The sequence below is a fragment of the Anguilla anguilla genome, chromosome 13 (assembly GCF_013347855.1).
Source record: "Anguilla anguilla isolate fAngAng1 chromosome 13, fAngAng1.pri, whole genome shotgun sequence".
NCBI classification, from domain to species: Eukaryota; Metazoa; Chordata; class Actinopteri; order Anguilliformes; family Anguillidae; genus Anguilla; species Anguilla anguilla.
This window is the reverse complement of record NC_049213.1, coordinates 18,822,253-18,849,853: the sequence shown is the minus strand read 5'-3', so window position 1 is coordinate 18,849,853 and position 27,601 is coordinate 18,822,253. Positions and strand designations below refer to the sequence as shown.

The 27,601-nt window shown below is 43.1% G+C and overlaps 1 protein-coding gene and 1 pseudogene across 2 annotated transcripts in view; one reads left to right on the top strand and one right to left on the bottom strand.

Annotated features, from left to right (window-relative positions):
• The first annotated feature begins 209 nt into the window (after positions 1-209).
• LOC118211176 lies at positions 210-12,874 on the top strand (annotated as a pseudogene).
• A 1,303-nt stretch (positions 12,875-14,177) lies between these two features.
• LOC118211175 (semaphorin-3F-like) overlaps positions 14,178-27,601 on the bottom strand; it is a 34,533-nt gene continuing 21,109 nt past the window's right edge. For both annotated transcript variants that reach the window (XM_035388108.1, XM_035388109.1), the window contains exons 3-18: positions 25,355-25,515; positions 25,193-25,255; positions 24,713-24,832; positions 24,407-24,500; positions 23,861-23,980; positions 23,494-23,639; positions 23,207-23,321; positions 22,857-22,926; positions 22,371-22,515; positions 21,883-22,105; positions 21,692-21,780; positions 21,286-21,327; positions 20,666-20,823; positions 20,422-20,489; positions 19,240-19,367; positions 14,178-18,801 (exon numbers count right to left, since the gene is read on the bottom strand). In XM_035388108.1, the coding sequence (XP_035243999.1) occupies positions 18,463-18,801; positions 19,240-19,367; positions 20,422-20,489; positions 20,666-20,823; positions 21,286-21,327; positions 21,692-21,780; positions 21,883-22,105; positions 22,371-22,515; positions 22,857-22,926; positions 23,207-23,321; positions 23,494-23,639; positions 23,861-23,980; positions 24,407-24,500; positions 24,713-24,832; positions 25,193-25,255; positions 25,355-25,515 (2,081 nt within the window). In that variant the 3' untranslated portion in view covers positions 14,178-18,462. The remainder of the gene's footprint in view (positions 18,802-19,239; positions 19,368-20,421; positions 20,490-20,665; positions 20,824-21,285; positions 21,328-21,691; positions 21,781-21,882; positions 22,106-22,370; positions 22,516-22,856; positions 22,927-23,206; positions 23,322-23,493; positions 23,640-23,860; positions 23,981-24,406; positions 24,501-24,712; positions 24,833-25,192; positions 25,256-25,354; positions 25,516-27,601) is intronic.

The window sequence follows — 27,601 nt, the reverse complement described above, 5'->3', positions numbered from 1 at the left end:
GTGTACATTATAATGCATGGTGTGTATAGTAGAATTTGCTAATCATATCATAATGCACTGTGAGTACTAGAATTCACTGTTGCTGCATTAAAATTCACATTCTGCAGTTGCGGACTCAGGCTGTAAAGGAGAAGTTCATGAAATAACTGGCAATAGAAAAGAAAACGTGTGGTCGTCCATTTCCTGTTCTGCGCCATGGTGTGCGGAGTGAACTTCGTGTAAAATGCGGAAGTGAGAACTGTTCTTCTTCTCCAGTGTGTGCTCTCTCTTTCTGGGGGAGAACAGCGGCACAGGCTCGTGTGTTTTTGCACATACCTCATCCCTACTGTTTCTACTCGGGTGTTTGGAGTCGAGGGGGCTCACAATGCGTCGGGGTTCCAAGTCCAAGTCGCTGGAGCACCAGGGAAGCCTCCTCTTGAGCGAGCAGGAGAACGAGCGTGTCATGGACCTGCTCGGCCGCAGGTGTGTCGTAAGTGAAGGGCTTGTTGACCGGTGGGGGGGTTGGTGGAGGGGATGGATGGGGGCCTGTTTGGAATCTTGTTCAAGTGTGGTTATAGGTCCAAATTGATAAAGATACTGAGTTTTGGAAAGCATGCCAGAGTTGGGCCCAGCTCAGCAAGCTGGCTTCATGGTAGGGGTTCCCCTGTTGCATTTGTCTGTACAGTTCTGAGCACTTCAGTGCTACCCAAATGCTTTTCAAGATACACAGTTAAACGCTTGCTTGGTTTAATTTAATGGTTTAATTTAACACTGAGGGTGTTGCTTTGCATGTTGAGAGCATACAGTTAATGGATCCCTGATACAAATCAATCCAAGGCGAAGATCTGAACAGATGCTTAACTCGGTATGTGGTGTTTGAAGAGTAATTCAAAAAAGCTAATGCTCATTGGAAGAAAGACCATTTTCTAATTGAGAGTTGATAAACACATCTGGATAGACAATCCACTCTCTAAATGCTGCGAGAGCAAATTAGATTTTAGAAGGAAAGGAATGCACCAATTCCTATCGTCTAGACAAGGACAAGTCAAGCATGGTTCTGTTGCAGGATCCACTCCAGGTGTGCAGGTGTGCAAAACCCCATTGCAAATGTCAGACATGTGGAGTAAAGCTGTGGATCAGATGGTCTAGTGCTGGTCCTGCGTTTGTACGCAGCCACGTAGTACAGCAAACGTTACTAGATCACTACTAAAAAAATATCTGGGCTTAAAGAAAATTCATTAAACCAATTAAACTATTTCAAAATTATGCACTGATTTGGAAAATAGGTTACAGAGCATGAAATATCACAGCAATCATACATTATGGTACACACTATTCCAAAACCAAAGTTAATTTCAACTCTCTTCAAAATACAGAACAATACATCCTCTGAATATGATTACATTGTTTTCAAACTTTAATTTATGCATAATAAATGTATATATTATGCATATTCTATATCACAGTAAATACATGGTGACTTATTGTGATTTTGAAAGTGAAGGCAATAAAACAATGAATGCGTATAGCGCTCAGGGTTTTTCCACGGCTACAACTAGGATCCAAAATTAGCACTGAAGAACTGCTCTAAATTACCTCCATAACAGCCTGGACTCAATGAACATGTGTACTTAACTCTGACTCACACTTAAGGGCAGTTCAACAATCACTAAATGTAATCCATCAAACTCTATTTGTGCAGAAGCAAAATAATGCTTACATTTAATTAGGTAATTAAACCCCAGTGGCCATTTAGCCACTACACAAGCTCCATTCAGTGTATTTTCAGCTAGCCATGTGTCCTTATAGTCAGTATTATCAATTAGCTAGCTAACCAACCATCTAACTATAGCCAACCAAAATATATATTTTTATTGAAAAATTGTAGATTTGAAGGGACTTAAAGAGTGACTTACAATGTTTGAGAACAATTGCATTTATCTGATTTAGATAAGTAGTAGCGCAAGACCTGGCTAAGAACATTCCCAGACCAATACTGGGATGGCAGGTATGCCATCCACCAAGTTACGACTTGGTGGAGAATGCCCCATATCATACCTATACAGCACCAAGAGCTTGGCAGTTTACAGGGTTTCTTACAGAAATAACAACAATGACTACAGACTCTCAGCCCTTAAGAAAATTAACTTCTGTACCTTCTAACCTCTAACTTCTAACTTCTAAACACAAATTCAGATATAACTACACATGTCCACACAATACGGCCCCAAACTTGGGTTATTTTGCATTTTTCTTCTTCTGCCAATGTCATCATCACAAATGTTCCACTCCCGCAATCAATAATTCTCCCCATTGGACATTTAGCTAATGCCAATAACAAAATCTGATGAAAGTAGTCTGATCAAAGTAGCCAATAACAGGAAACTTGAATATACAGGCCAAATGGACATTTAAGGAAGTGCACGTGTGATGCTATTTCAGCCAACAGAGTATGTTTTAAACAACATTGTGTTCACCATCTGTTTTGTGTGAAATTCAGCTTGCTTGCTAATTAATAATTTTTCAAAAATGAGAACTATTGCTTTTACAGCTGTATAATCTTTGAGGGAAACTCCCTTTATATTTATATTTCTGAAATGCATTCTCTATCATTTCACATGCAAATCCAACATAATTTTTGACTAGGATTGGATATTGTTTAGGTTTTTATGATATCCATACTTTTGAAACAGTACAGTGCCTAAATGGTTCCTGAACTGGTAATCTTCTTTAAGATAATGAGCAAATGATGACATGAAAGAACGTCTCTGTTATTGCAAAGGCACATCCCATTGTTTGAATTATTTGGGGGTAAATACTCCATGTTTTAGAGAGTTTTGCTTTTGGCATTTTGACCAAGCTTAATGCTAGCTAGCTTGCTAACTGTACCTGCTGTCACTGACTGAGTATCTCCAGCGAGTGTAACATGAATGAAGACAGTACCGAAATGAGGCACGTAAATCTGCGTTGCGATTCGGTTTGGTAGGTAGTGGTGGTATGGTAACTGGTGCCATAGTGATATTGGGTTTTGGTACCTGACCCTATTTATGACCCAGACAGCTACACGGCTACAAGGTAGATCCTAAAACCTCTCAGATGGTAAGATGAAAAAACACAGGGTGAAGTTACATTAAATAATTTAGGAAACATTGGGTAGCATTGCATTGGAATAAAGCTTGTTTAAATGATGTGAGCTAAAATACCAATATTGTTTGTTGTAACTTGGCCTCATTTTTATATCAAAACTTTTAATGATAGGCCTGGATTTAGCAATTTTAATTAATTACTCAAGGACAACATTTTGTATGCCTGAGTAACTTGGCATTTTTGTATGCTGAAAACATTTTTTGTAAAGATGTATATACGCAACACCAAGACAGACATGATCTGTGGATAATAAGTGGCTCAGTTTGCAGGCCTCAAAAAAGAGAAACAGGAAGTCATTTCTTGTGCACTTCCTGTTTCCTGTGCTGCTAAAATTAGAAGTGGTAGTTCCTTGTCTCAAAGACACAAGCAGAAAAAAGAATAAAGTGATGGTGTCTTTCTGGCTGATGGCGGAAATCTAGAGTAAATAAAAGTGAAATTAAAACTAACTAATACATTTCTTGTGAAATTAAGCAAAATCATCCTTCAATGTGCTAATGGAGCTCCACAGAGAAAGATGAACAACACAGAATCCATTATACTGATGAAATGCTCTTACTGCCCATTGGGACACATAATTTGCTTTTATTTATTGCCTTTTTAAAAAAAGAAAAGAAAACATCAGTGTCACCACAGATTTCAGACTCACTTATTTGTTACTCACTTATTTCCATTTCTCTGCTGGGATAGGCCTGCATACTTCCTTACATGTACTTACATGCCTACATGTACTTCCTTAAAACTCCCTCTTACTGTCCTGGTACCATTCATCACATAAATATACAATACAGCAATATTACAGTCATAAATATAGTGTCCAGGCACCCAGCAGAAAAATATAAGCTTAATATGTTATACTAGTATCATTGACCATAAATGTCAGACTCCAGTCCTGGAGGACTGCACTGTCTGCTTGCTTTTGTTTTCTTTCAGCACTTGAGTTACTAATTTAAATGACCAAAGCGTCTTCAAGACATAAATTATTATTGATTGAAAGGAAACCACAGAAACCTATGTACACTGTAGCTCTCTATGACTGGAATATGACACCCCTGGCCTGTACTGTACCTTTGTACAGTACAGGCCTGAGTGCTCTTGAGTTGTTTATGTTCTTTAGATATGATATTAAAATATATTTTATTAAAATAATTTGTAAGAACATTAAGTCCTGTCTTCTACATAATGTCACCTATCACTAAATTAATTTCATGGACAAGGCAGCAAACCACTCATTTGTCTTTCATTACTTAATATAACAACACATTAGCTTATTTGGGTTACATAAAAACCAGTCCAGAATATGTGCTACGATGATGCATAAAATAAAACTGACCACAATCTACATGCTTCTGTTCAGAGCCATTGTGTCACTGCACACCGCATTACTATGAGTTTAATGTGCTGTGTGTCATTCTGAAAGCACCACAACTCATGCTTTTGTGTGATCAATGTAGCTTTCAGTCACTATTGAAATGTTTTTGTTATGGATGGCAGGCGTTTGGACCCAAGAGAGTGGAGCCGCAGTGGAGAGTCTGTCAGAACAGAGAGGAAAATTGCAACAGGAATACTTATACTGCTGTCAGCAGCCTCTGACACTGAGCCAGAAGCCATGCTGATTGGCTGGCATAGATAGTGCTTGAACAGGAGACATTTTTTATTGCTATTATACACTTCAACAGCAAAGCGCCACATAATGTTTCTCTAAGGGAACGATGGGAGGTAGAATCCCGAGTTTGTCAAGAAATGAATTCTTCTAAATTTTTCGGACTTCACTTCCTATCATGATCACACGCCGGTTTTCAGCTGATAGTGGCATTGATGGGCCAGTAGGGGGACCAAGATAAAAACCAGCAGCCCAGTGCCGTGGGGGAAGGGATGTGGTGCTGTAGGAGTCAGGGACATGTTAAACGGAACTCCTGACTTGCTGTGGCTATTACAGATCTTTTGCCTTTTGAAAACGAGTGGTGGCAGGGTCATGGTGTGGTCTGGGGCAATCCCAACAACAATCCCTTTTGTAGTTTTATGCTTACTGAACAAAAACTATCTATGGCTTTTTTCCCCCACTGTACGGGCTCACTGGAAGGAAACTTTCCTGGGAGTGAATCTGTAACCCTAACCAAATCTGTGGTATTCTTTCAAAAAGGTACGTATTATTTAGGGATGAAGAGAAAGAGAAATAAGTTTTTACCTCATTTACATATATATATTTAATTTTTTATATTTGATAAGTAGATTTGGATCATTATATTTAATACATTCATTGCAGAGCAAGTGAACACTGGAAAAAGTTAATGTATTCAGAAAATGAGAACTGCAGTTTCTTAATGACACGCCACTCAAACGACCCCCAATCTCATGTTCTTTAAGAAAAATCACAATGATTTACATTAGATAAGGCTGAACTTTGAAAAAAGGAATAATAAAATCTACAAATGGAACGTTTGGCTAGCACAGGCATACGGTATGTTAGCAGTACTATGAGAGGCCCTCGGTCTCCCCAATAATTGAAGTAAACCAGGCAAGTGTATTGGTGGGTCGCTGTGTTCTCACACAAAGGTATTACAGGTAATCAAAGGAATACAGTTAACCATGATAATGCAGGTCACACGGGTAACCCAGGCAACAGAGAAAAGACTGATAATGTTGATAAAACAGGTAATGCAGGTCACTCTTCTAACAGGTAACAAGTGCATTACACAGGTAATGCAGGGCACTCTTCTGACAGGTAACAGGTTTTTACTTGTATTTAGTGCCTTTTGCTTTTATTTAGTGCCTTTCTCAAAGAACTGTACAGTAATGGGAAGACGCTTATATGTAGAACCCACAGCAAGTGTGTACAACTCTGTTCTCTCTCCCTCTCCCTCACTCCCTCCCTCCCCCTCCCTCACTCCCTCTTTCCCTCTCCCTCTCTATCTCTCCCTCCCTCTCTTTTTCAGACTCTGGCCACTGCAGTGGCTCAGCTCTACATGGCTTTGCCTCATAGCCCCTCCCACTGGACCCTGCAGTGCACAGGGGCCCTGTGCTTTGTCAAGGACAACCCCCAGCGTTCCTACTTCATCCGGTTATATGACATAAAGGTACCCCAGAATCCTAACTCCCTCAGGAACCATGCCTCCCAGCGCTCATACTCCCAAACCTTCACCCCTCCCCCAAGTTGTGATTGGGTCTTACAAATTTGGTAGAAATTTATGCACAGCAATTTGTTATGGTTTACAGCAAAATATTTGTTATCAAATCTTAGATTTTACTGTGAGATTTTACTCTGATAAAGAATGTTTTACTTGGATGTAGTAGGTTTTTATCTCGATAAGATTGTATAAACTATGAAAGAATTGAATCAAATCATAACATTATAATTTTTATAGCACAATTGATACGCATAATCGCAGCCCAATTTAAAATAACAACTCTGACAAATGAATAAAACAAATATTATAAACAATATTACAGACATTATTTAGTTATTTAACTGTTTCTGTGTAATCCATGAATAATCTCAGGCCTTTGAGGGCCTGCTGTATTGAGGTATTCTGTAGCGGTTTCATATGTTCTTTTGAACTATCACTGTGGTTTATTCAGGAGGGGAAGCAGACCTGGGAACAGGAGCTGTACAGTCAGCTGGAGTACCACTGCCCAGCAGCCTTCTTCCACACCTTCGCCGCTGACGTGAGTAGAGTCTCCTCTGGCCTACCTGGCCCATACACAGCACAGGTACATCCTGTGCCTCAAAACACACAGTCACAGTGCAGGTAAATGAGTGTGTGGTCACAGTGTAGGTAAATGAGTATGTGGTCACAGTTTAGATAAATGAGTGTGTGGTCACAGTGCATGTAAATGAGTGTGTGGTCACAGTGTAGGGAAATGAGTATGTGGTCACACTGTAGATAAAGGAGTGTGTGGTCACAGTGCAGGTAAATGATTGTGTGGTCACAGTGTAGGTAAATGAGTATGTGGTCACAGTGTAGATAAATGAGTGTGGGGTCACAGTGTAGGTAAATGAGTATGTGGTCACAGTGTAGGTAAATTAGTGTGTGGTCACAGTGCATGTAAATGAGTGTGTGGTCACAGTCCAGGTAAATGAGTGCAGTCACAGTGTAGGTAAATTAATGTACAGTCACAGTGTAGGTAAATTAATGTATGGGCACAATGCAAATAAATTGTATGTGGTTGCAGAATTGTCAGGTCGGGCTGAATTTTGCAAGTGAAGAGGAAGCAGAATCTTTCCGAGACATTTTGGAGGAGAAAATCAACCAGAGAGTCAGTCGCCAAGGTCAGTCGCATGCTGGCTCAAATGATCGGTTCTACACATGGTCCCAGAAAGATGGATAGTTCACTCAGTGACTGACGTAGTATATAAAAAAGGAAGCCGATATTGCTTTGTCACAGTTCAGAAGGGTCTGTCAAAAGCATGATCATTACCCGTGAGCTTGTTGGATTTTTGCTGCATCTTTCCTGTGTGGTTGTGAAATGGGAGCTGACTCCTATCTCCCTCTCTGTCTCCACCCACCTTTATCTCTTGCTTCCTCTCTGTCACTCTCCAATTCTCTTTATCTCTCTCTTCATCTCTGTTTCTCTCCTCCAGAGAAAAGGCATCTTCCACCAGTTCCCTCCAGTGGTATGACTTCACTAACTCTCTCTTGCACACACACTCATACACACATGCACAAATAGGCATGCACACACATAGATACACACTCACGTGCACCATTCACACAAAACACACACACACACACACACACACGCTCCGAATGTTACTGGTGCATCGGACCAGGTTACACAGAACCACATTTGTGTCACTGAATCATGACATCCCCGCAGAGCCAAGATTTATCTTGTATATCTAATACTAATCATTAAATGACAAGTCATTTCTTGATGATCAATGTTGTTCAGTCAGTCATTAATCATTCTCTACGTCCGATTGCATACACAATCCCTTGCAGTCTTTTCCCACTGTGATTCTCTTGGTTGCCACTGCAAATGAGAACAAAATTCTCAGGTGATCTACCTGGTTGAATAAAGTAAATACATATGATTTGTTCTCCCTGCAGGTAGAGATGGGCTGCCACCTCTGCCTCCACCAAATGGTGAGTCACTATGTGCTGTCCACCACCAATCAGAATATTTTTCTCTCCACAGCATATTCTTAGCTCCTCAATCTACAGTACTCATGGTTTTATGAATCCGCACTCAATAGCATTCACAGTAACAATCCGTATCCTCAACATACTGTAGGTACTGAATGATGAATTCAGGACAGTTACATTTTGAACAAAAATACCAGATACCACAAAGGGAGATTGGAGTACACAATGCAGCAAGATAACTTGAATGATCCAATTCACATCCACATCCACGTAAGGATGTGGTAAACACAATGTATGTCTAACACAGTACGTGCAAACCTTGTTTGCAACACACTGCTCAGGTGTGTGTGTTTGCGGTTCAGATGTATGTGGATTTGTGTGTGGTTCAGGTGTCTGTGTTCCTGAGGTATATATGTATGTGTATGACTGTGGTGTGTGTATGTGTGTGTGTGTGTGTGTGTTTGTGGCTCTGGCGTATACATATGTGCCTCAGGTGTGTCTTTGGCTCAGGCGTGCATATGTCTCTGGTGTATGTGTGTGATTTAGGGCCCGCTAGGTCCTCTCCCTCATTTTCAACAATGGACATCCAGAACGCTGATGTCCAGGCGTCCCGCTACCGCTCTGCCCCTGCCCCCGCCCCCGCCCCCATCCCTGCCCCTGCCTCTTTTTCCCTCCGATCTGCCGGCAAGGGCAAGAAAGAGAAGAAGAGCAAGAAGAAGGGACCCAAACTGAGCAAGGCTGACATTGGAGCCCCCAGCGGCTTCACGTGAGCATTCCAACATCCGCTACTGGATAGCTGTAGATATTAAGCTCTGAGTGGCTAGTTTGAGATGTTGAATAGCAGCAGGAATTAAGCTCTTGGCTTCCTTGCGTTTCAGATAGTCATCTGAGAAAACTAGCAGATGGGTGTTTTTGGAATCTGTGGAGTGGATGGTGCATGTCATTGACAGTGACATGGACATTGTGTGCAATTGAACGGCATCTAATATTTGAGATACAGAGCGAGGATAGGCCATTTATTTATGATGTTATGTTGGAGATTTTTAAGACGTTGTTCTGACTATTGACAAACATATGTGAAGAGTAACAGCAATTATATGAACACAGCAGGTGTGTAGAGCACAGGCAACACTAAGATCCTAACTGACCCCCCAAAATGATAAGCCCCACCTCTCTACTGTTGGCAGCCACGTGAGCCACGTTGGATGGGACCCCAATAACTTGGACCCGGACCTGAAGAAGTTGCTTACCCGCGCAGGGATCAGTGAGGCCGAGCTGAACGACAACGAGACCTCACAGCTCATATACGACGTCATCGAAAAGTCTGGCGGGATGGAGGCTGTCAAAGAGGAGATGAGGAGACAGGGTGGGGCTCTCTGTCCGTCTGTACCTGTCAGTGTGTCTGTACCTGCTTCAGTTTTCTGTGGGTGTGAAACTACTGTAAAAAGGCAGATAGTTGATTGATATCAGATGTGAATGTTAAAGCGTCATTAAGGCTTCGGCCTCTCTCCTCACAGGTTCCCCACCCCCTCCTCCACCCCCTGGCCGGCAAGGACCCCTCCCCCCTCCCCCCTGTAGCTCTGCCCCTGCCCCTCCTCCTCCACGAGGTCGCTCAGGGCCCCTCCCCCCAATTCCGGGGCAACCTCAGCATGGGGGACGCCCCTCACGGAGCCCTGTACCCCCCACAAACCGGGGTGCCCTCCCACCCCCGCCCCCCAGCGGGAGGAGTGGGCCCCCACCCCCTCCCCCTCCTTCTGCTCACCACGCACCCCCACCCCCGCCGCCCAGCCAGCAGCGATCCCCGTGCCCTCCCCCTCCACCTATTGCTGCCATGTCCATGGGAGGAGGGGCTGGAGGCCCCGCCCCTCCACCTCCCCCTCCCCCCCCCTCCTCCTCTCGCCCCGCCCCCCATGGCTGCTCCGCCCCCCATGGCTACTCCGACCCCCCGGAGTGGTGGCCCACCCCCCACACCCCCTGCACCCAGTGGAGGGGGTAGAGGGGACCTCTTGGACCAGATTCGCATGGGAAAGAAGCTGAAAAATGTAAGAGAAGCTGCCTGTTCACTCTTACATTCACACATGCAAGTGCATACACACACGCAAACACACATCACTGATGATTTGTCTGATGCCATGACTAATGGCGAGAGAGTATTGTTTTGCCTGATGACATCACTAAAGGCGAGAGAGTGTTGTTCTGCCTGATGACATCACTAACATGGAGCCCATTTGCTGCAGGTGTCGGAATGCGGAGATACGGCCTCACCCCCTCCAGACGAGTCAGGGGAGGGCATCGTCGGCGCGCTAATGATGGTCATGCAGAAGAGAAGCAAAGTCATCCACTCCTCTGGTAACATCCTGCCTTCTACCCCTCACTTCCTCCCTTTTACCTTTCTTCTCTTTCGACTGTGTTTTATTTCTTTCCATTTGCCAATCACAGAAGAGGTGAAAAAAGAAAACAAAAAACAAGTAAATAGCTATTGTAATTAGGCTAGTATTAAATTGTGAAATGTAAATGCAAATGTATTTTTAATCTAAACACAATCTAAACAGAATTTTCTTCTTAAAACCCACTTATGCAGTTTTCACGAAGATTCAGACATTCACCAATGTTTTCTTATTTGGGATTTGTTCTTAGGTAAGAACAGAATCTCTGCACACTCAAGAGCGCAATTACGCACATTTCAGTGCTGACATGTTTGTGCAAAATAATTGGTTATTGCGTTTTCTTCAATTCTACGGTTGTATAATATTATATGATTTAAATTATAATAATGTTTTTATCATTTATAATATTTTTAAATTATTATTTTCATTATTTTACAAAGCATTAAGGTGTCAGGTTCCGCCTCAGATGGCGGTTGCCTCAGCGGGAGTTCATCTGTAAATAAATGATAAAAATCAAACCATTGTAGTGACATTTTATTTTTGGGGGTTTCAATTATGCAATGTTCAGTCTATACTGCAAAAGTTTTGAATACAAACTAAGCACTTAGGTAACACTTTTTAAACACATAGACATGTTGAAAAAGAGAACACTTATTCAGAGGCGTCACTAGGGGGGTGCGGACCGCACAGGGTGACACCATCAGAGTCACCATTTTGACATCAAAATGACTGGCAATAAATTTTTTATGCAGCGATGGGTAGAAACAGCTAGTTTCTCCGATGCAGTTTACTGCCGGTTGTTTTAATTAGCGGTCTTAATGTAACGAGAAGCGCTTTGTTGTTTGAATGCATAACACGCAATTCCTTGTGCCCACTCCCACCAGCATTTTTTTTTTTGCCTCAGATTTGACATCATACCATTTTTTTTTTACTTCATCAGTTGTGCGACCTTCTCCGGATACAGCGTTCACTGAACGAGTAATAGCATCCCATGCATCTTTTTTTAAAATATATTTTTTATTTTTTATATCCACTACAGACGCTAATAAATATGACAGGTCGTTTGCTGTTCACTTCCTGAAGCAGTACCTCCACTTCAGAACTACTGAAGTTTTTCTTACGTTTGGAGTTCAGTGCTACACTGTCTTTAGATTTTCGATTGGGCATTCTTGACTTCTCTCTCAACTTTTCTTTTCAATTTCTGTGTGATTTCTGTGTGTGCACATGACCCTGCAGTCTCATGCCCTTTTATGGGGATTGGCGGGGCGTTTACCTATGATAATTAGGAACAACTGGCACGCGCTTTCAGTTTACGTGGACAATGGGATTCATCATTATAAGAACACGGTTGCGAACAATTCTGCGGTTTAAGAACACGTCATGAATCTGACGTAGACTTTTCTTAGGACCTTTCTCAATAACAAATTTAAGAAAAAACTTAGGAAGATATTGGTGAATGAGGCCCAATGTCTTTAATCAAGTAAAACAAAGTAAAATTAGTCAAATGAAACACATTCAGTACAGATATGACTTTAAACAAATACTTTTTCTGCTGTTTCAGATGAAGGAGATGACTTTGGAGGAGAGGATGATGATGATGATGAATGGGATGACTGAAAACACAAATTGAATTTATCTCCACGTCCCCTTGGCTAGCTCCTCTGTATATTAAGAAAGTGTGATGGAGGGACCACTCTAGGGAAGAAATGTAATGTGTAATCATGCTACCAGCCAGGGGTGCTATATGTGTCAGTTCATGAGGGGGCTGAAAAGCCCCCAAACCCTCACAGGACAAAACTTGAGTTTAAATTCAGAAGTGGAATTTAAGCGTCTAATTACTGTGAAAACTGTTGTGCTTTTTTAAACGAAACTTATGCTCTTTATAAATATGCTGATAAAATGAAAAAATTAATTTGCAACAATTCGTATAGCAAATGTTCTAAATGTATACGAGTCTTAACCTCAAAAGAGATGGATATCAAGTCTGGCATTTCGTTCACCATGGTGGGGAGAAAAGAATTGTCTACATCAAAACAAAGAGGGGACTTTTAAGCACTCCATCTTCTGCTATCAACGAGGTGGAGCTTGCGGGTGCAATGTGGACTAAGTAACCTGTTTGCTCTGAACTATCCATTCCTGGGTCACAGATCTGTCTGTGCTCATGTGTCTGCTCTCAGTATGTGTTTTAAAGAGAAATCCCACATGCCATTTGTGACCCTTCTACTGTTGTGTGCATAATAAAACATACGTTTCACTTATTTGATGGTGAACAAAGAACCCTGATGAAGTAAAATGGATTCATTACCTTAGGCAGTGAGCATGAGAACAATTGCTGACTCATTCTGTGGTTTCTGTAAGATTGATGGTATTTTACCAGAGATTTCCAAATGGCTCACCTCTGGGTATCCAGCCATTTTATTATTATTAAGTGTACATTTTAAACTGGTCTGGCAAGCGAAGGACCTGTATTTACAGTTCTATACAACATAATTACTAAGCAATTGATATTTAACTGGTGCTAACTGATATATGTTTTTGCTCTACTGTATGTATGGAAGTGTTTCTAATGACAACCAAGTTTTTTTTAATTGTTATTACATGAGTGAAGCTTCATTTATTTATAACATATTTCATAACAGTCGATTAGCCTAACTTTTTGTGCACAATCATGAGGGTGATGATTAGACAACTAGATTAAAAAAGAGTCCTTTTCCCCAAGGTTATAATATATATTTATTACTTCTATACAAACTTCAATAACAATACTGTAATAATTCCAAACACCCTCACAGATGTAAGCTAGCACAAGGTAAACATGGGGAAGACAGGCACACTGCATAATTTTAGTCCATCAACAAATTGCATTAACACGCATCTTAGGCATATAGAACAAATAATATAATTTGTGTCATAGTATAAGACCAAAATATATTTCAATGGACAAATATCTTAATTTGGAGGGAAAAATATTTCTGTGACGTGAATGTTTGCGCACACAGCACTAATAAAGATGCAACTGTGTTTCAAACAATTATCTACATGACATGGTAGAAATATACCATTTTAAAAGTATTCTTTAAAAATATATTTTCTTGTACCTTGTGTGAGTGTCTGTGAAATAGAGAGGGGTCTGTAACTTGGGTGGGATGGGTCAAACTGAATTTTATTTTGACTTATTTTGCTACAAACAATTTTCACCAAATGGGTTCAAAGAGGTAGACTTTGAACTTTCTTTCGGGTCAAAACAACAATAAACGTAATCCAATGAAGGCCATGTGACCTAGTCACTATTTGACATATTGACCAGTTTAACAGTTTAACTGAACATCATAAAACTACAGCAAATAGCAGCTAAATGAGAAACCAGGGGAATCCAGAAACTAGAGAATTAATTTATACATAAATCTATCTCTAATGAAATGGATCATAACACAAACAGCAGAAATTGCTAATTTATGCGATTATATTTATCCCTACTGGAATGGTTAAACAGGCAAAAAATAACAAAATGGTCCAAATCTCATTGAGAAGGCAAAACCAAAACCATCACAATAATATTCAAAATAAAAACACAATAAAATCATTGACCAGATTTCACCTTTAATGTCAGCATTACATGCAATTAAGTTTGAGAAGCTAACACTGCGGGGCATATACTGTATGTATAAACATGTAACTGCAGGTGTCTAGAAAGTTCTGCCCCTCAATGCACACCAACCCTTTTGAACAAAACACATAAAACATCCTGTTCCCCCAACATCAACATACACAGATCACATTAATATGTACATCCACAAATAAATATCAGAAATACCAATTGGTACAGCAAGCAGCACAGGCTTATGGGAAAGTCAAAAGTCAGAGGTTAAAAGGGGTTTAAACCACAGACCAGCTTTCAATTGTCAAATACACTGGCAGCCAAAAACAAATCACTCTAAAATTCATATCTACACTGACCATGAAGGGTCCTGTTGTTCTGCTGACATTGTTGATCTGGAACCAGAGGCCTCATTACAGAAACTTCCTATGTCTGAAATCTTATCTCAGTTTAGGATGACATTTAGGATTTTTGGTATTACAGAAACATGTTTCCTAACTGCATTTAGGAAAAAATCTTATCTTAGGGTAGGAATTTAGCTATTACAGAACCGTCCTAACTGAAGAATTTCCTAAGTTAGGAATCGTAAGTTAGGATGGCATAGACCCTGTCCTAAATATAAATAACTGCCAAAAATTGCAGCACAGCACACTGTTTTTAGTTATGTATGGTAATGACAATGAAGATGGGGCACAACATGAACCCCGAAATATTATGATTGAAAGGCTACTCAAACCATATGATGACGCTTTAAATTTCCCGAACCATGTATTAATGGGTATATATCGACTGCCAAGACGATTAATTTTGAATCAGATCGACATGCTATGACCGGCTCTGGAGAGGCCTACAAGGAGGCATGCGGCTCTGCCAGTGGTCGTACGGATCACAAACGCACTTCGTTCTTTTTGCTAAGAGTGACTTCCAGACTGAGGTTGCAGATCTGTCTTTAACATCACAACCTTGCGTCTCACGTAACCTCACAGAGGTCACCAGCCAGTGACAAGTGAAGTGAGACAGCCGTTGATATTACATTCTAATCAAGGATACAGGCAGTCTTGTGTACATTCTAAACACAGATACAGGCATGACAGGACGAGTGCCGACTGAGGAATCGAGTTTACAGTTCTAGTTAGGATTTCTTAAGTTAAGATAAGATATGAGGTCTGAGATAGGATAGGACACAGCCATGAGTTTAGGAATTGCTTCTGTAATAGGAAGATAGGATTTTTCCTAACTTTGAAACTTAAGTTAAGATCGGACAAGCAGTTAGGAAATTTTTCTGGAATGAGGCCCCAATCCCATGATTACCAAATACTACATTGAATTTATATAGAACCTTTCAGTTGATGTCATCAACTGTAAGCACTTCATAGTGAAGTGTTGAAACTTGCCTCAAGCACCACCAGTGTGTATCACCCACATGCACAACAAATCAGATGGGGTGGAGAGGAAGGGAATTATTAAACCAATTAAACTTAATTCAATAATTAGAGAATGTAAAAACCCTACAAACCAACCATAAGGGTGAAGCAGCACTAACATAGATACACACACCTGTTCTCCTCTTGGGACTTTGTACTGGAATAGCATTGGGTCAGGATTTTCCACATCTGTGTTTATTTGAAGAATTATTAACACAGATCCACCCTTGTTTATGGAACTCCTGCTTTCATTCACACAAGTCTCATCAGTCTTGTCCAAGAGAATGAGGTCATTTTTGGTCCAACAATCTTAAAGCCTCTCAGTACAGAGATCAGAATGTGTGCATCCATTCGCCTAACAAATCAAAGCCTGCCATGTGTAATCTACATAAATAAGGAACATAATGGTGGAACCTTTCACACTGGGACCCGCACACTTTTGGTATTTCACCGTGACTGGTTCAGCACAGCGTGTACACATCCTTCCTTTCTCTGTCACAGATGACAGCAGATTGCTCTGTTTCATTAAAGATGCACACAGTGAACTGTTACAAACAAGCGCGGGCCAGGAATCCTTTCCAAGGTCCAGTAGATGATTGACATGGTAATGTTGGATCGGTTTGGTCCTTTCTGATCTTGTAATATGTTTGGTCATCTAGACTAGTGTATCAGTGCTCTGGATCAGCCCACTGATCTACTTTACATTAGCTGTGAAGCACACTTGTTAAAGGTGATAGCTATATACAGTAACTGTTACTGCAAATTCCCTTAAATAGAAGCCAAACATAAAAAAATACCTAAGTATTAGGAGGGCAGTACAAAACACTAGAAATAACAACTTTCATTTTAAAATTCCCTTTCATTTTGATTGACCAGTTTTAAACAGTTAAGAATAAAATATCCCAACACCAAAAAGAAAGAGGGTGCTATGGTTGCTATGGATTTTCCATTTGCAAAATCCTTTGTCATATTGGTACAAACATTTGCTAAATCCTGTGTCACATTAATCCCTCCCTTCAAAAAAAGGCACAACAAAACAGAAACATTTTCAAAGACTCATTAACGACAAGGACCTTGCTAAATTGAGATTAGTGTTACTGAAACGGGGTGGAATATCCTAACCATGCAGCAGAATTCATCTAAAATCGGTTGTAAGCTTAAATTGATCCAAATGAATAAATCAATCGATGCAACACATTGACCACATGCTCAATGTGAAAGCTCTACCTAACAGTTCAGAGTGTGAGCCCTGGTGCACCAGGGCCTGTCTGTGCACACGGACAGACATACCTGAGGACCTGCTGTGGAAATGAGTCATTCAGAGGTGGCTTCTGTGCAAATGAAAACCCATGAGGGGAAAATAAATACATATGGAATACTACACCTATCAATTTTACACAGTGAAACATGATTGCACTTAGCAATTCATGAAAATGATTCATGACACACATATTAAATATATGGTACACATGTGTATTAGAAAGCTCCTGTGGTTGGGGTATGATTTTGTTGGAACCCTGACATAGGGCGAATACACAGTCCTGACATTGGGAGAATACATGGAATTATTATCAACGCTAAGCGGGTCAAATGGCTGCTCCAAAGCCTCAAAGGATAGGATCTTGAGTTGACGCGCTTGTGTTTCATGCCCCTTTGTGAGATGTAGTTGATTTGTAGCCAACATAGTTTTCCCAAAGTTTGATTTCATCTAGGCTCCGCCCCTTTGTTCTATGTGTGCCATTCAGCAGGCTCCAAAATGGTGGCTTATGTTCCACTGACGCCCCTTAGCTCTATGCTTGTTGTAATGTGAACCAAAAGGACAGCTTTTGTTTGACTCATCTTAGCTTTATGCATACTATTGTATTCTATGTTGTTCTCTGTTCTTACTGTTTGAGCACAGCTTACATTGAAAAAATCTTTTGTAATGAAAAGTTTGTGGTCTCACTCATATTTAATTGCACATACAGACCCAACAAACTTTCCTCAGGGAAAACAAAGACTGACTCGACTTGAGTCTTTGTTTTACCAGTGTAAGAGGTTATTTGTTTATTTTCTGTGGCTTTGAAACAGCTTATTCTACACTGCTTTATGCAGCTACAACAAAGTGCCTAGCAAATTATACCCAATCGCACAGCAGTGCAGGGCCTGTCCAAGATATCCAGGAGTGGTTGGGGTCTGGGGACTCTGTCAGGCAACCCCACACCTGCAGAAAGTGAACGTGTGAACAAGTGTTTTTAGCAGAGAGGAATCCACAAGAGGGGCAGGCAACCATTACTGGAGGGGCTATGTGTTTTCAGGTTTTTGTTCCCACCAATTCTCCAGGCTCAATTAGCTGTATATGCAATGCTGGTTCACCAGAGGATCAGATCACAGTAAAATGATTCATATAGGGACAAAAAAACAGTCTTCCGCGGTCATTCATCAGCTTATCCAGACATGTGGCTTAAATGTCAGGGCAGGTAAAAGGACGGGGAAATTAGATAAGTTAAGAGCAGAAGTTGGTGTGAAAATGCAGATAAAGATGTGACCCTCCCTGCCCATCCCTGAATCCATAATACCCTCAGCATGGTGGGGGCATTTAGGCTGAATGGGGGGGTTGGGGGGGGTTTGTCCTGACTCTCAGCATGCAGGGGGGTGGGGCCAGGGCGGGACAGGAGTCAGGCCGGAGTATCAGTCTCAGTGTGAGTCCAGCACTCGCCATGCAGAGGAATGGGGTCAGGGGTTAAGGGTGGGGTCATGAGATGGGGTCAGGGGCAGATTCTGAGCAGTCCCAGCGTTGGGTGTGCAGGGAGGTGGGGATGGATGGACGGGGTGGGGGGGTTGGGGGGGTAGGGGTGGGGGTCTCAGTAGTCCTGGCTTTCGGTGTGCCGCCGGCTGGTGCGTTTGGGCGGTTTGGTGCCCAGCTGGTGCCAGTAGGACTGGCAGTACTGGTTGATGAGGCGGACCTCGGCCTGGGGTGGGGGCGGCGGTGGCGGCGGGTGCTGCTGCTGCTCGGGGGGCCCGTCGGGTGAGGTGAGTGCCTCCACGATCTCCCGGTCTAGGATGCGCAGTGACACACGAGCCACCGTGTGTTTGAACCTGTTCTCCGTGGCAACGCAGTGGTACACACCCCCGTCAGACTGTGTGACTGACTTCAACAGGATCCCATGACCTGTCTTCAACACCTCCCGGTCTCGACTCAGCTGGGGGTCAGAGGGAAGAGAGAGAGAAAGAGAGGAGGGAAGGAGGCAAGGAGGGAGAAGAGGAAAAGGGTGAGTGAAGAGATAATTAGCTGTAGCCTGTGATTTCTCCCTCTTTATTTTGGTCATTGGTACATTTGTACTATACTTAAAACTCAAATGAAGTTTGTGTCTCTCTCTCTCTGTTAAGGTCAAGCTGGGTTCCAACAGAATTCCTAATACAGTATTCAAGGCCTGTTCCAGGACATTCATTTTAAAAATTACAATCTTATAAGTTACTTGACATTTGCTAATATTATTCATTACAATGTTAAACCACTGAAATGACAATAAACAATTATATTTTTGTATAACAATACTGGCTATTGGCAATAAAGGTGAGATACAAAATAATTTCTAAGGTTTTTACTGACTACTGGTGACCAAATTAAAGTCTTGTACCACTTTCCGACGTCCATCTTTTTGAAACAGCCATTTGACGGTGGCCTGTGGGGACCTGGGCTGGCACTCCAAAAATGTGCTGCTGCCCTCCACTCCAAACTGCACTGTCTCTCTTAGACGCTTCTCAACTGGGATGGGGAGAGAGAATTGCGATTACAGTTTTACACTAAATGGGAAACTTTGAATGTCTTACACAGGCATGAGTCAGAGGAAGGTACTTCACTTGCAGCTTTTAGCTAGCAGACCGCAGGCACTCGATTGACCAGCAGGAGTCACTAGAGAAAACAATCACTGGCCCCAGGTCAACCAGTGCGTATCCAACGGATTTCCTCATGCAATGGTTTTTTTTGGGGGATTAGGCTTGGAATTGGCCAATTTTCCTATTTCCCGTTCATCTATAAAGTGTCTATGTGACAGAGTCTTTTTAAAAGTTCTGAAAAAATGAATTGAATTGAAAAGGCAACACAAAGGCCCATTTCTGAATATTCTAGCTAACCAGTTTTACAGTTGTATAAGTGTGCCAACTTTGCTCAAATATACCTTCTCTGTGAAACACAGGATGTGGCCCTCCCCACATTCGCACTGGTTGGGCGGCTCACTGAATTTCTCATTTCCTTATTCTGATTGGCCGACTCCAAATGCCTAACTCTCAGGAGTTCAGAGTTGACCGCAGCATGGCAGCAATCCAATCAAATGCAAAGGCTGGGGCAGGTGTGGGCACTGGGTTTGCAGGACAAAAAACAATTCTCGGCAGGAAACGCATTTACAGCGTCCGGACTGCCGTTCACAACCTATGCCTTTGCATTGTGCGCGAACAAAGCGGCGAAGCCGTTCCCGCTAATCTCTCTCGCTACAGGAGGTGGTCGAGGGTGTTGACGGCACATGAGCAATACACAGCAAACGATGACTGCCCGCCTGGCTGAACAGCAGAACCCCTGCCCCTGTGCACATCACAGCAAAGGGAAGCACTCTGTGTGGGCTGCAGCGGAAGGGAAGTGTGGAGCAGTTGGCTGTGCCCATTCCTGAGCCAAGAACAACTTCACTTGGATTCATAATTTGCGTCTTAGCTTATGCCAAAAGTTGAATCGTAGTGCACTGTAGTTGTGCTAGATTCTGTACTTGTGCACGCAAACAATTTTAAAGCTGCAATAGACACCTGAACTCAGAGACACATTGTCTTACCTTTAGCGTTGAAGCCTCTGCACTGGCGGAGAGGGTCGCCATGTTTAATGTCCTGCCTCCTGCTTCTCCTGAGCGAGGGGAGACAGAAAGCAGTGCTGCGGTCAGCGCTTCACAGAACAAGGCCCTGTAGACATTCTGAGTCTGTGAGACTGAGCTCCAGGTTCCTCCCTGGAGCGGGCTGAAGGGAGCAGGGTTAGAGATGCCCCGTGGGGGTGAGGCGAAGGCGCGCAGGGTTAGGGGGTACCTCTTGGTTGCGGGTGTAAACGGGGCGCAGCTCTCTCCATCCCAGGCGCAGTAGGGGTCCCGGGCCAGGCAGCAGTCGGAGCAGGCCTTGCCGTACACTGGACACCTGTGCAGGGCCACCTGCGTCAGCCCCGCCTCTGACGACACGTACAGCTGTTGCTATAGAAACCAGGAAAGGAAACACATCACCTCCACTGAACACAGATGTCAAACATGTTAGCTCATTCTTATTGCCTTTCTAAAATAGCACTTACTTTACTGATCGAGGGATTTGATTTTCATAGCAATCGTTACCATGTGTATTGATTGTTTGAATTTGAGAGGTTTGTGTATTGACTTTCCCTCAGTCAATTTCTCTTGCTCTTAACCTTACTGTGCCAATTTCGCTTTTCCTTTGCTGATCATGAGTTAATTAAACGCATTGTTCTCATTCTGTGCTCATTGCTCACCTTGTTCCTTTCTTATAACGTTTGATAGTGAGCCCCCCCCCTTTTTATTTTTATTTGTCTAGATGTAAATTGGATTTTTATTGAAACATTTTCTTCATTAAATTAATAAAAGACAACTAGGCTGAAGTAGATTCAAGATTCAAGCACAACACACATAGTCACAAATCCTTACCCTCTTGGAGGAAATTCTCATTGTTTTGACAGGAGCTGCAGTCTGAAAATGAATGAAGACAGGCCATGTTATACAGAAAGCATGAGGAATAAAATGGGTTCCATTAAGGATATTATCGAATTCTGCTTATCACTGTATATCACTTATTTTGGGAATTTACTTGCCAATTATATAACAATTAGATCTTATTATACATCAGATTATATTAATTATTACGATATATATAGTGTTGAATGTCCTGCCCTACACTGACAGGTATCTGTAAAAAGGGCAATATCAACATGTTTTGCACCTTTTAACGTAACAATGCAAGAATAATAAAAAATTTAATTTAAATAATTATAAAAAAACATGGCAGCTACATAAAACGCAAATACATACAATACATCATTATTATTATTATTACCCTGAAGACCTCCCCTTCCTCCAGAATGAGCTCCTCTAAGGTGTTGGGATCCTTTGGAAGGACTATGACTTTCTGGACTGTTCCACGGTCTGAAATCAGAGCGGGGGTGGTGGTGGTCAGGTTTTAATGTGGAGCTGGCTATGCGCAGAGCCCTCCCCGCCCTCACAGAGAAGTGCAGAAGTGTGACTCACCTGTGCCCAGAAACAGCACCTCGTACCGGCCGTCCACCGCATCCACTAGGTCCACAGCAATGGTGGTGAAGCGGTAATCCACACCTGTGCGCACCACCAGGGGGCGCTTGTGCACTGGGTACACATGGTGGTACATGAGCGGGTGGTTGCGCACAAAGTTGATCGCCTCGTCCGAGAACTCCTTGGTGGAGCGAAGGTCCGGGGTGAAGGTGCCACCAGGACACTATGGGGGGAAAAGGGTGACCACTGTTCAGTTCTTTTCAAATTCAATTCAATCTCAGATCAGAAAGTTTTAATGTTTGTCAAATTTAGAAGGAAATTTGCTTTGGTATTCTAGCTCAATCAAAAAAGCTATGCACAAAATACCACGCAGCGCATCAGAAGCACTATTCACCAAAGTCACAGCTACCAAAGTCCCTCATGCTGTTTTATAGCAGTGAACTAACCGCGCTGGCGCAGGGGTACGATAGGGTTTTTGGGGTACTCACCGTCCCGGGTCGGGGGTAGGGGATCTTGCCAGTGTAGGCAGTCCACTGGTAGTTGTGGCCATGCTTGTGGGAGAATGGGCCGTTGAAGACATTGCGGATGTCAGCCATGGAATACATACACACTGCTGAACCTTTAAACACAGAGCTGAAACACACACACACCAGTGAACCTTTAAACACACAGCTGAAACACACACACACAACCTCTGAACCTTTAAACACAGAGCTGAAACACACACACACCAGTGAACCTTTACACACAGAGCTGAGTGATGCCAAACAAGTAGATCTGCAGCAGGCAGAGTAGAATACTTTCTAAAATAGAATACATGATGAATATCTCTTGTGTTTTTTCAAAAAAAATTTGCTTTTAATTGCGTCAAGGCATTCTGCCAGAAAGACCAAAACAGAAGCCTGCACAGAAGAGAGGGATAGCGAGAAAAAAAGAAGGAGAAAGAGACAGCATGAGAATAGAGGTGGCTTTACCCAGCCGTGGAGAACACAGCATACACGTCAGGATTGCGTTCATCTTGAGTTGGCAGGATAAAAACATCCCCTGAAAACAGGAAGCAGGAGAAAAGAGGAAGTTGCCATTATGTTCATTCCCTCATTCATAGCTATTGTTCCTGCCTCCTTTAATCAGAACCGGTACTTCCTCCAGACAATTGACTCTTCCCCCATCTTATACAGCACAGCACTGCTGCTCGTATCACATATTCACACTACGGCTGAGAGAATGTCAGGGATAAAACTTTCTGAATTAAACTAGAAGTTAGCATAGCAGAGGGCCAAAGCAGGCCTGGTAGACTCTATGGGGGTCGGGTCAGTGGGCTCACTCAGTTCATCAAAGTAGGTCTCCACTCCGTCCTCGCCGATCACGGAGCAGACCAGCCGAGCCTTCAGGAAGGTTGTCCACTTGTTCACCAGTGACTTCTGACCACCATCATCATTCTGAAGTTTGGGGGGTCGGGGGGTCGGATAAAGAAAGACAAAGACAGGCCCGCATTAGGACAGCAAGGCTCACTGAAGATTGGAGTTTTGATACCTCTATGTGGCAGGGAGATGTGATGCAGCTTTAAAGCTTGTAGCGGAAGTGTCGAGCATGTGTTGTCTCAGTTCTCACCAGACAGATGCGGCCGACCCGGGATAGCACGCTTGGGCTGGCCCCGCCTCCTGACTCCAGGGTTTTCTCCCGGAAGAAGAAATAGAGCTTATCGTCGTTCCTTTCTGAGCTGTCAGGGATGTACTGGATCTGAACAAACACTGGCTCTGAAAAACAGAGAGAGAGAGCACAAAAATCATCCACAAATTAATTTTTGGATTAATTAATTTATATCAAGACCCTTCCTGCACCAGTGGGCTCACCCAAATTGTCTAGGGATATCCTGAGAACCACTGGGAGACGAATGCCACGCCCACCTGGTGTGTGTCTAGCTCCTCCCTTGCCAGCAGAGGAACCCAATCCACACAGGCCACATGCGCACACTCACCATTGAGCCACCGGGAGTCGTACTGCTCCGTCCTGACGGGGGGCCGGCCCCCCAGGGTGCGGAGCACTGCCGGGTCTGTACCCATGAAGTCCACGTGCACCCCCGCGTACAGATTCCCATCTGGAGAGAGGGACGGCAGCGGCCATTACAGGAGAATATAAGAACATATGACTGACGGTGGAATGAATCAAATGGCTATGACTATTTTAGTAACAATGCGTTGTTTACACATATGGAAAATACATTTTATTGCTTTATTAATATTCAGTGGAAATGTTTAGCCTGTATGCACATTTTCTTAAAAGAACCTGACTGCCTTGAAAAGTTAGCTGATGAATCCTGATGTATAGCATTGATTCACTTCTTTTGTAACACACTAGGTTCAATGTGTACTTCTGTGTTCATGCTGAGCTGTGGAGACCTACATCCTTCTCTGAGGGATAATGAACTTGAATCTAACACTGAGTGATAATGGCACTGCTGGGTGCATGTGTTTGAAGGCAAGAACAAGGTGGTTTGGTTCCTGAGGATGTGGGTGGGGCTTACTGATGAGGGCAGCGATGTTCTCCTGATTGGGGTCATAGGAGCACTTCCCTTTCCCCGAGTCCTGGTACCCCGGGACCAGCCGGAACACGTAGTCCTGAGCAGTGGCGGCAGGGGAGAGATCAGGGGCGTGGTCAAGTAGTCAATGCCATCTCTTCAACCTCAAAATGTATGAACTCCATCTCAATTTCAATTCAATTCAAGTGGAAATTTTTACAATTCCCTTAAAACTCCTATTTCATAATGTCTGATTTCCCATTGAACCGAAATGGGCGTGGTGTGGGTGCGGCGGCAGGGCGCGGTACCTACCTCAGCCTTCCAGCCGCGGTTGATAAAGGTGCACATGGGCCGGTACGCTCCGGTGCCACAGGCGTACAGGTGAGTCCGGTTCCACGGTTCGATCAGCCGCACAAAGTTGGCACACTCCCCCTGGTACCAAGACAGCACAGGGGTTAGGGAGTCATCTCTCAGATTATTAAAGTCCAGGTGTTTGGTCTTTTATATATCCATATTTGTACATGGGGGCAGGGGAGAAGAAAAAATGATAAACACTCAAGTGTCCAATGAATTGCCAAAATATGCACATCCCAAAACTCATTTCAAACACTTCACTTCAGCTGGGGCTGTAAGTACTGTATGCTCAGATCATGACAAGACAAATTTCAGAACGGCATGGCTACTGGCAACGGCATGCACAGAGGCACAGGTGATTGGCTCTCTTCAGGAAAAAGCTGGAGAAAGAGACATCCCCGATGAAATGGGACAAGATAAGAGAAATGGAGAGATCACCTGTCCTCCTTTTCCAGTCATCATACACTGCCCCTTCCTCTGGGTAGATGCTGGCCAGTGGATCTGAGAGAGAAGGAAGGAAAAAAGGAAACGTCAAATAACGATATAGGTCAGCCCGACACATATGTAAACGCTCGCACACACACATGCACACGCTCTTACTATGAGAGGTTCCTTGTTGATGTTGTGCATGTCGAGGGCCACCAGGTACTCGCGGCTGCCCAGGTAGAGCCGGCCCTGGTCCTGGTCCATCAGCAGGATGCGATAGTCGCTGGTGTTGAAGGAGAAGCTGAAGGGCCGGATCGTTTTGGTGTCCATCAGCTCTGCAGAACAGCATCACACAGATCAGCTCACCTGTGTGACCGTTTCTCACCTGTATACAGCATCACACAGATCAGCTCACCTGTCTGACCGTTTCTCACCCGTATACAGCATCACACAGATCAGCTCACCTGTGTGACCGTTTCTCACATGTATACAGCATCACACAGATCAGCTCACCTGTCTGACCGTTTCTCACCTGTATACAGCATCACACAGATCAGCTCACCTGTGTGACCGTTTCTCACATGTAAACAGCATCACACAGATCAGCTCACCTGTGTGACCGTTTCTCACCTGTATACAGCATCACACAGATCAGCTCACCTGTCTGACCGTTTCTCACCTGTATACAGCATCACACAGATCAGCTCACCTGTGTGACCGTTTCTCACAAGTATACAGCATCACACAGATCAGCTCACCTGTCTGACCGTTTCTCATAAGTATACAGCATCACACAGATCAGCACACCTGTGTGACCGTTTCTCACATGTATACAGCATCACACAGATCAGCTCACCTGTCTGACTGTTTCTCACATGTATACAGCATCACACAGATCAGCTCACCTGTGTGACCGTTTCTCACCTGTATACAGCATCACACAGATCAGCTCACCTGTCTGACCGTTTCTCACCTGCATACAGCATCACACAGATCAGCTCACCTGTGTGACCGTTTCTCACCTGTATACAGCATCACACAGATCAGCTCACCTGTGTGACTGTTTCTCACCTGTATACAGCATCACACAGATCAGTTCACCTGTCTGACCGTTTCTCACATGTACACAGCATCACACAGATCAGCTCACCTGTCTGACCGTTTCTCACATGTATACAGCATCACACAGATCACCTGTGTGACCGTTTCTCACCTGTATACAGCATCACACAGATCAGCTCACCTGTGTGACCGTTTCTCACCTGTATACAGCATCACACAGATCAGCTCACCTGTCTGACCGTTTCTCACATGTACACAGCATCACACAGATCAGCTCACCTGTCTGACCGTTTCTCACATGTATACAGCATCACACAGATCAGCTCACCTGTCTGATTGAGGATTGAGTGTTAATCACCTTTCCATCAAGATGCAGCCACAGGATACCCCTTACATCAATTAAACACCTACAGCGGAAAAAATAGCCTAGCATTTTTCATTTTATTTAGGCCGGTAGAAAGAGAGAGGGTAACAGAGAGAGAAGGGATCACATGATTTGAGTGTGGGACTGCAGACTGCCACACATCTCACCCTCAAAATATTGGTTTTTAAAATAAATGTGACCTGAAAGTGTTTCAGAACAACTAGTGTGAATTCCAAAAGGCTAACCCACATTGCAGCTTTTTCAGACTGCAGGGGGCGCCAAAGTATACTGCTCTACCTGCTCCCCAATGCATACAATCCACCAAGATACAGCAAAAGCCAGATAGATGTGTGTACCGGTGTGGAGATGAAGGAACAGATCAACTATTTTACAGGAGAGAACGAGAGAGAGGGAGGTATGGGGAACGGAGAGCGGTGAAGCGGCTCTCATTGGCTCTCTTTTCCCCTCGAGAGACGGAGCCAATCCCAGTCCGCTTCTGGACAATGATCTTTGTTAATATTGTTATCCATCATATTTTCTTTTATAACCTTGTGTTGTTTAGTTGCATATTTGTATCCTTTGGAATTAAATATAAACTAGGAAATATTTCCAACACATCGTGAATTTAAAAGACTTGACTATTAAAGGCTCTCTGTTTAACATTTGTTAAACCAGAGCACAGTTGAGGAGGACTATTTCAGTGACCTCAAAAAGTGAAATCTGACAAACGCAGAAGAAGACATGCCGAGACACCACTGCAGAATCTTCTCCCTGCCATTCCCAGCTTGATTTTTTGGCTCTGTAAATTGCTTGGCTAATTAATCAGCAAGCAAAGATATATTAAAAAAAAGTGAATGTGTGTGTGTGTGTGTGTGTGTGTGTACATGTGTTGATAGGATCACACTGCAATGGCATACTCCACATGAACCCCCGTTGTAATATTATTCAGATTATGAAAATAAAGCACAAATTACTCAACAACATACAGCATTACA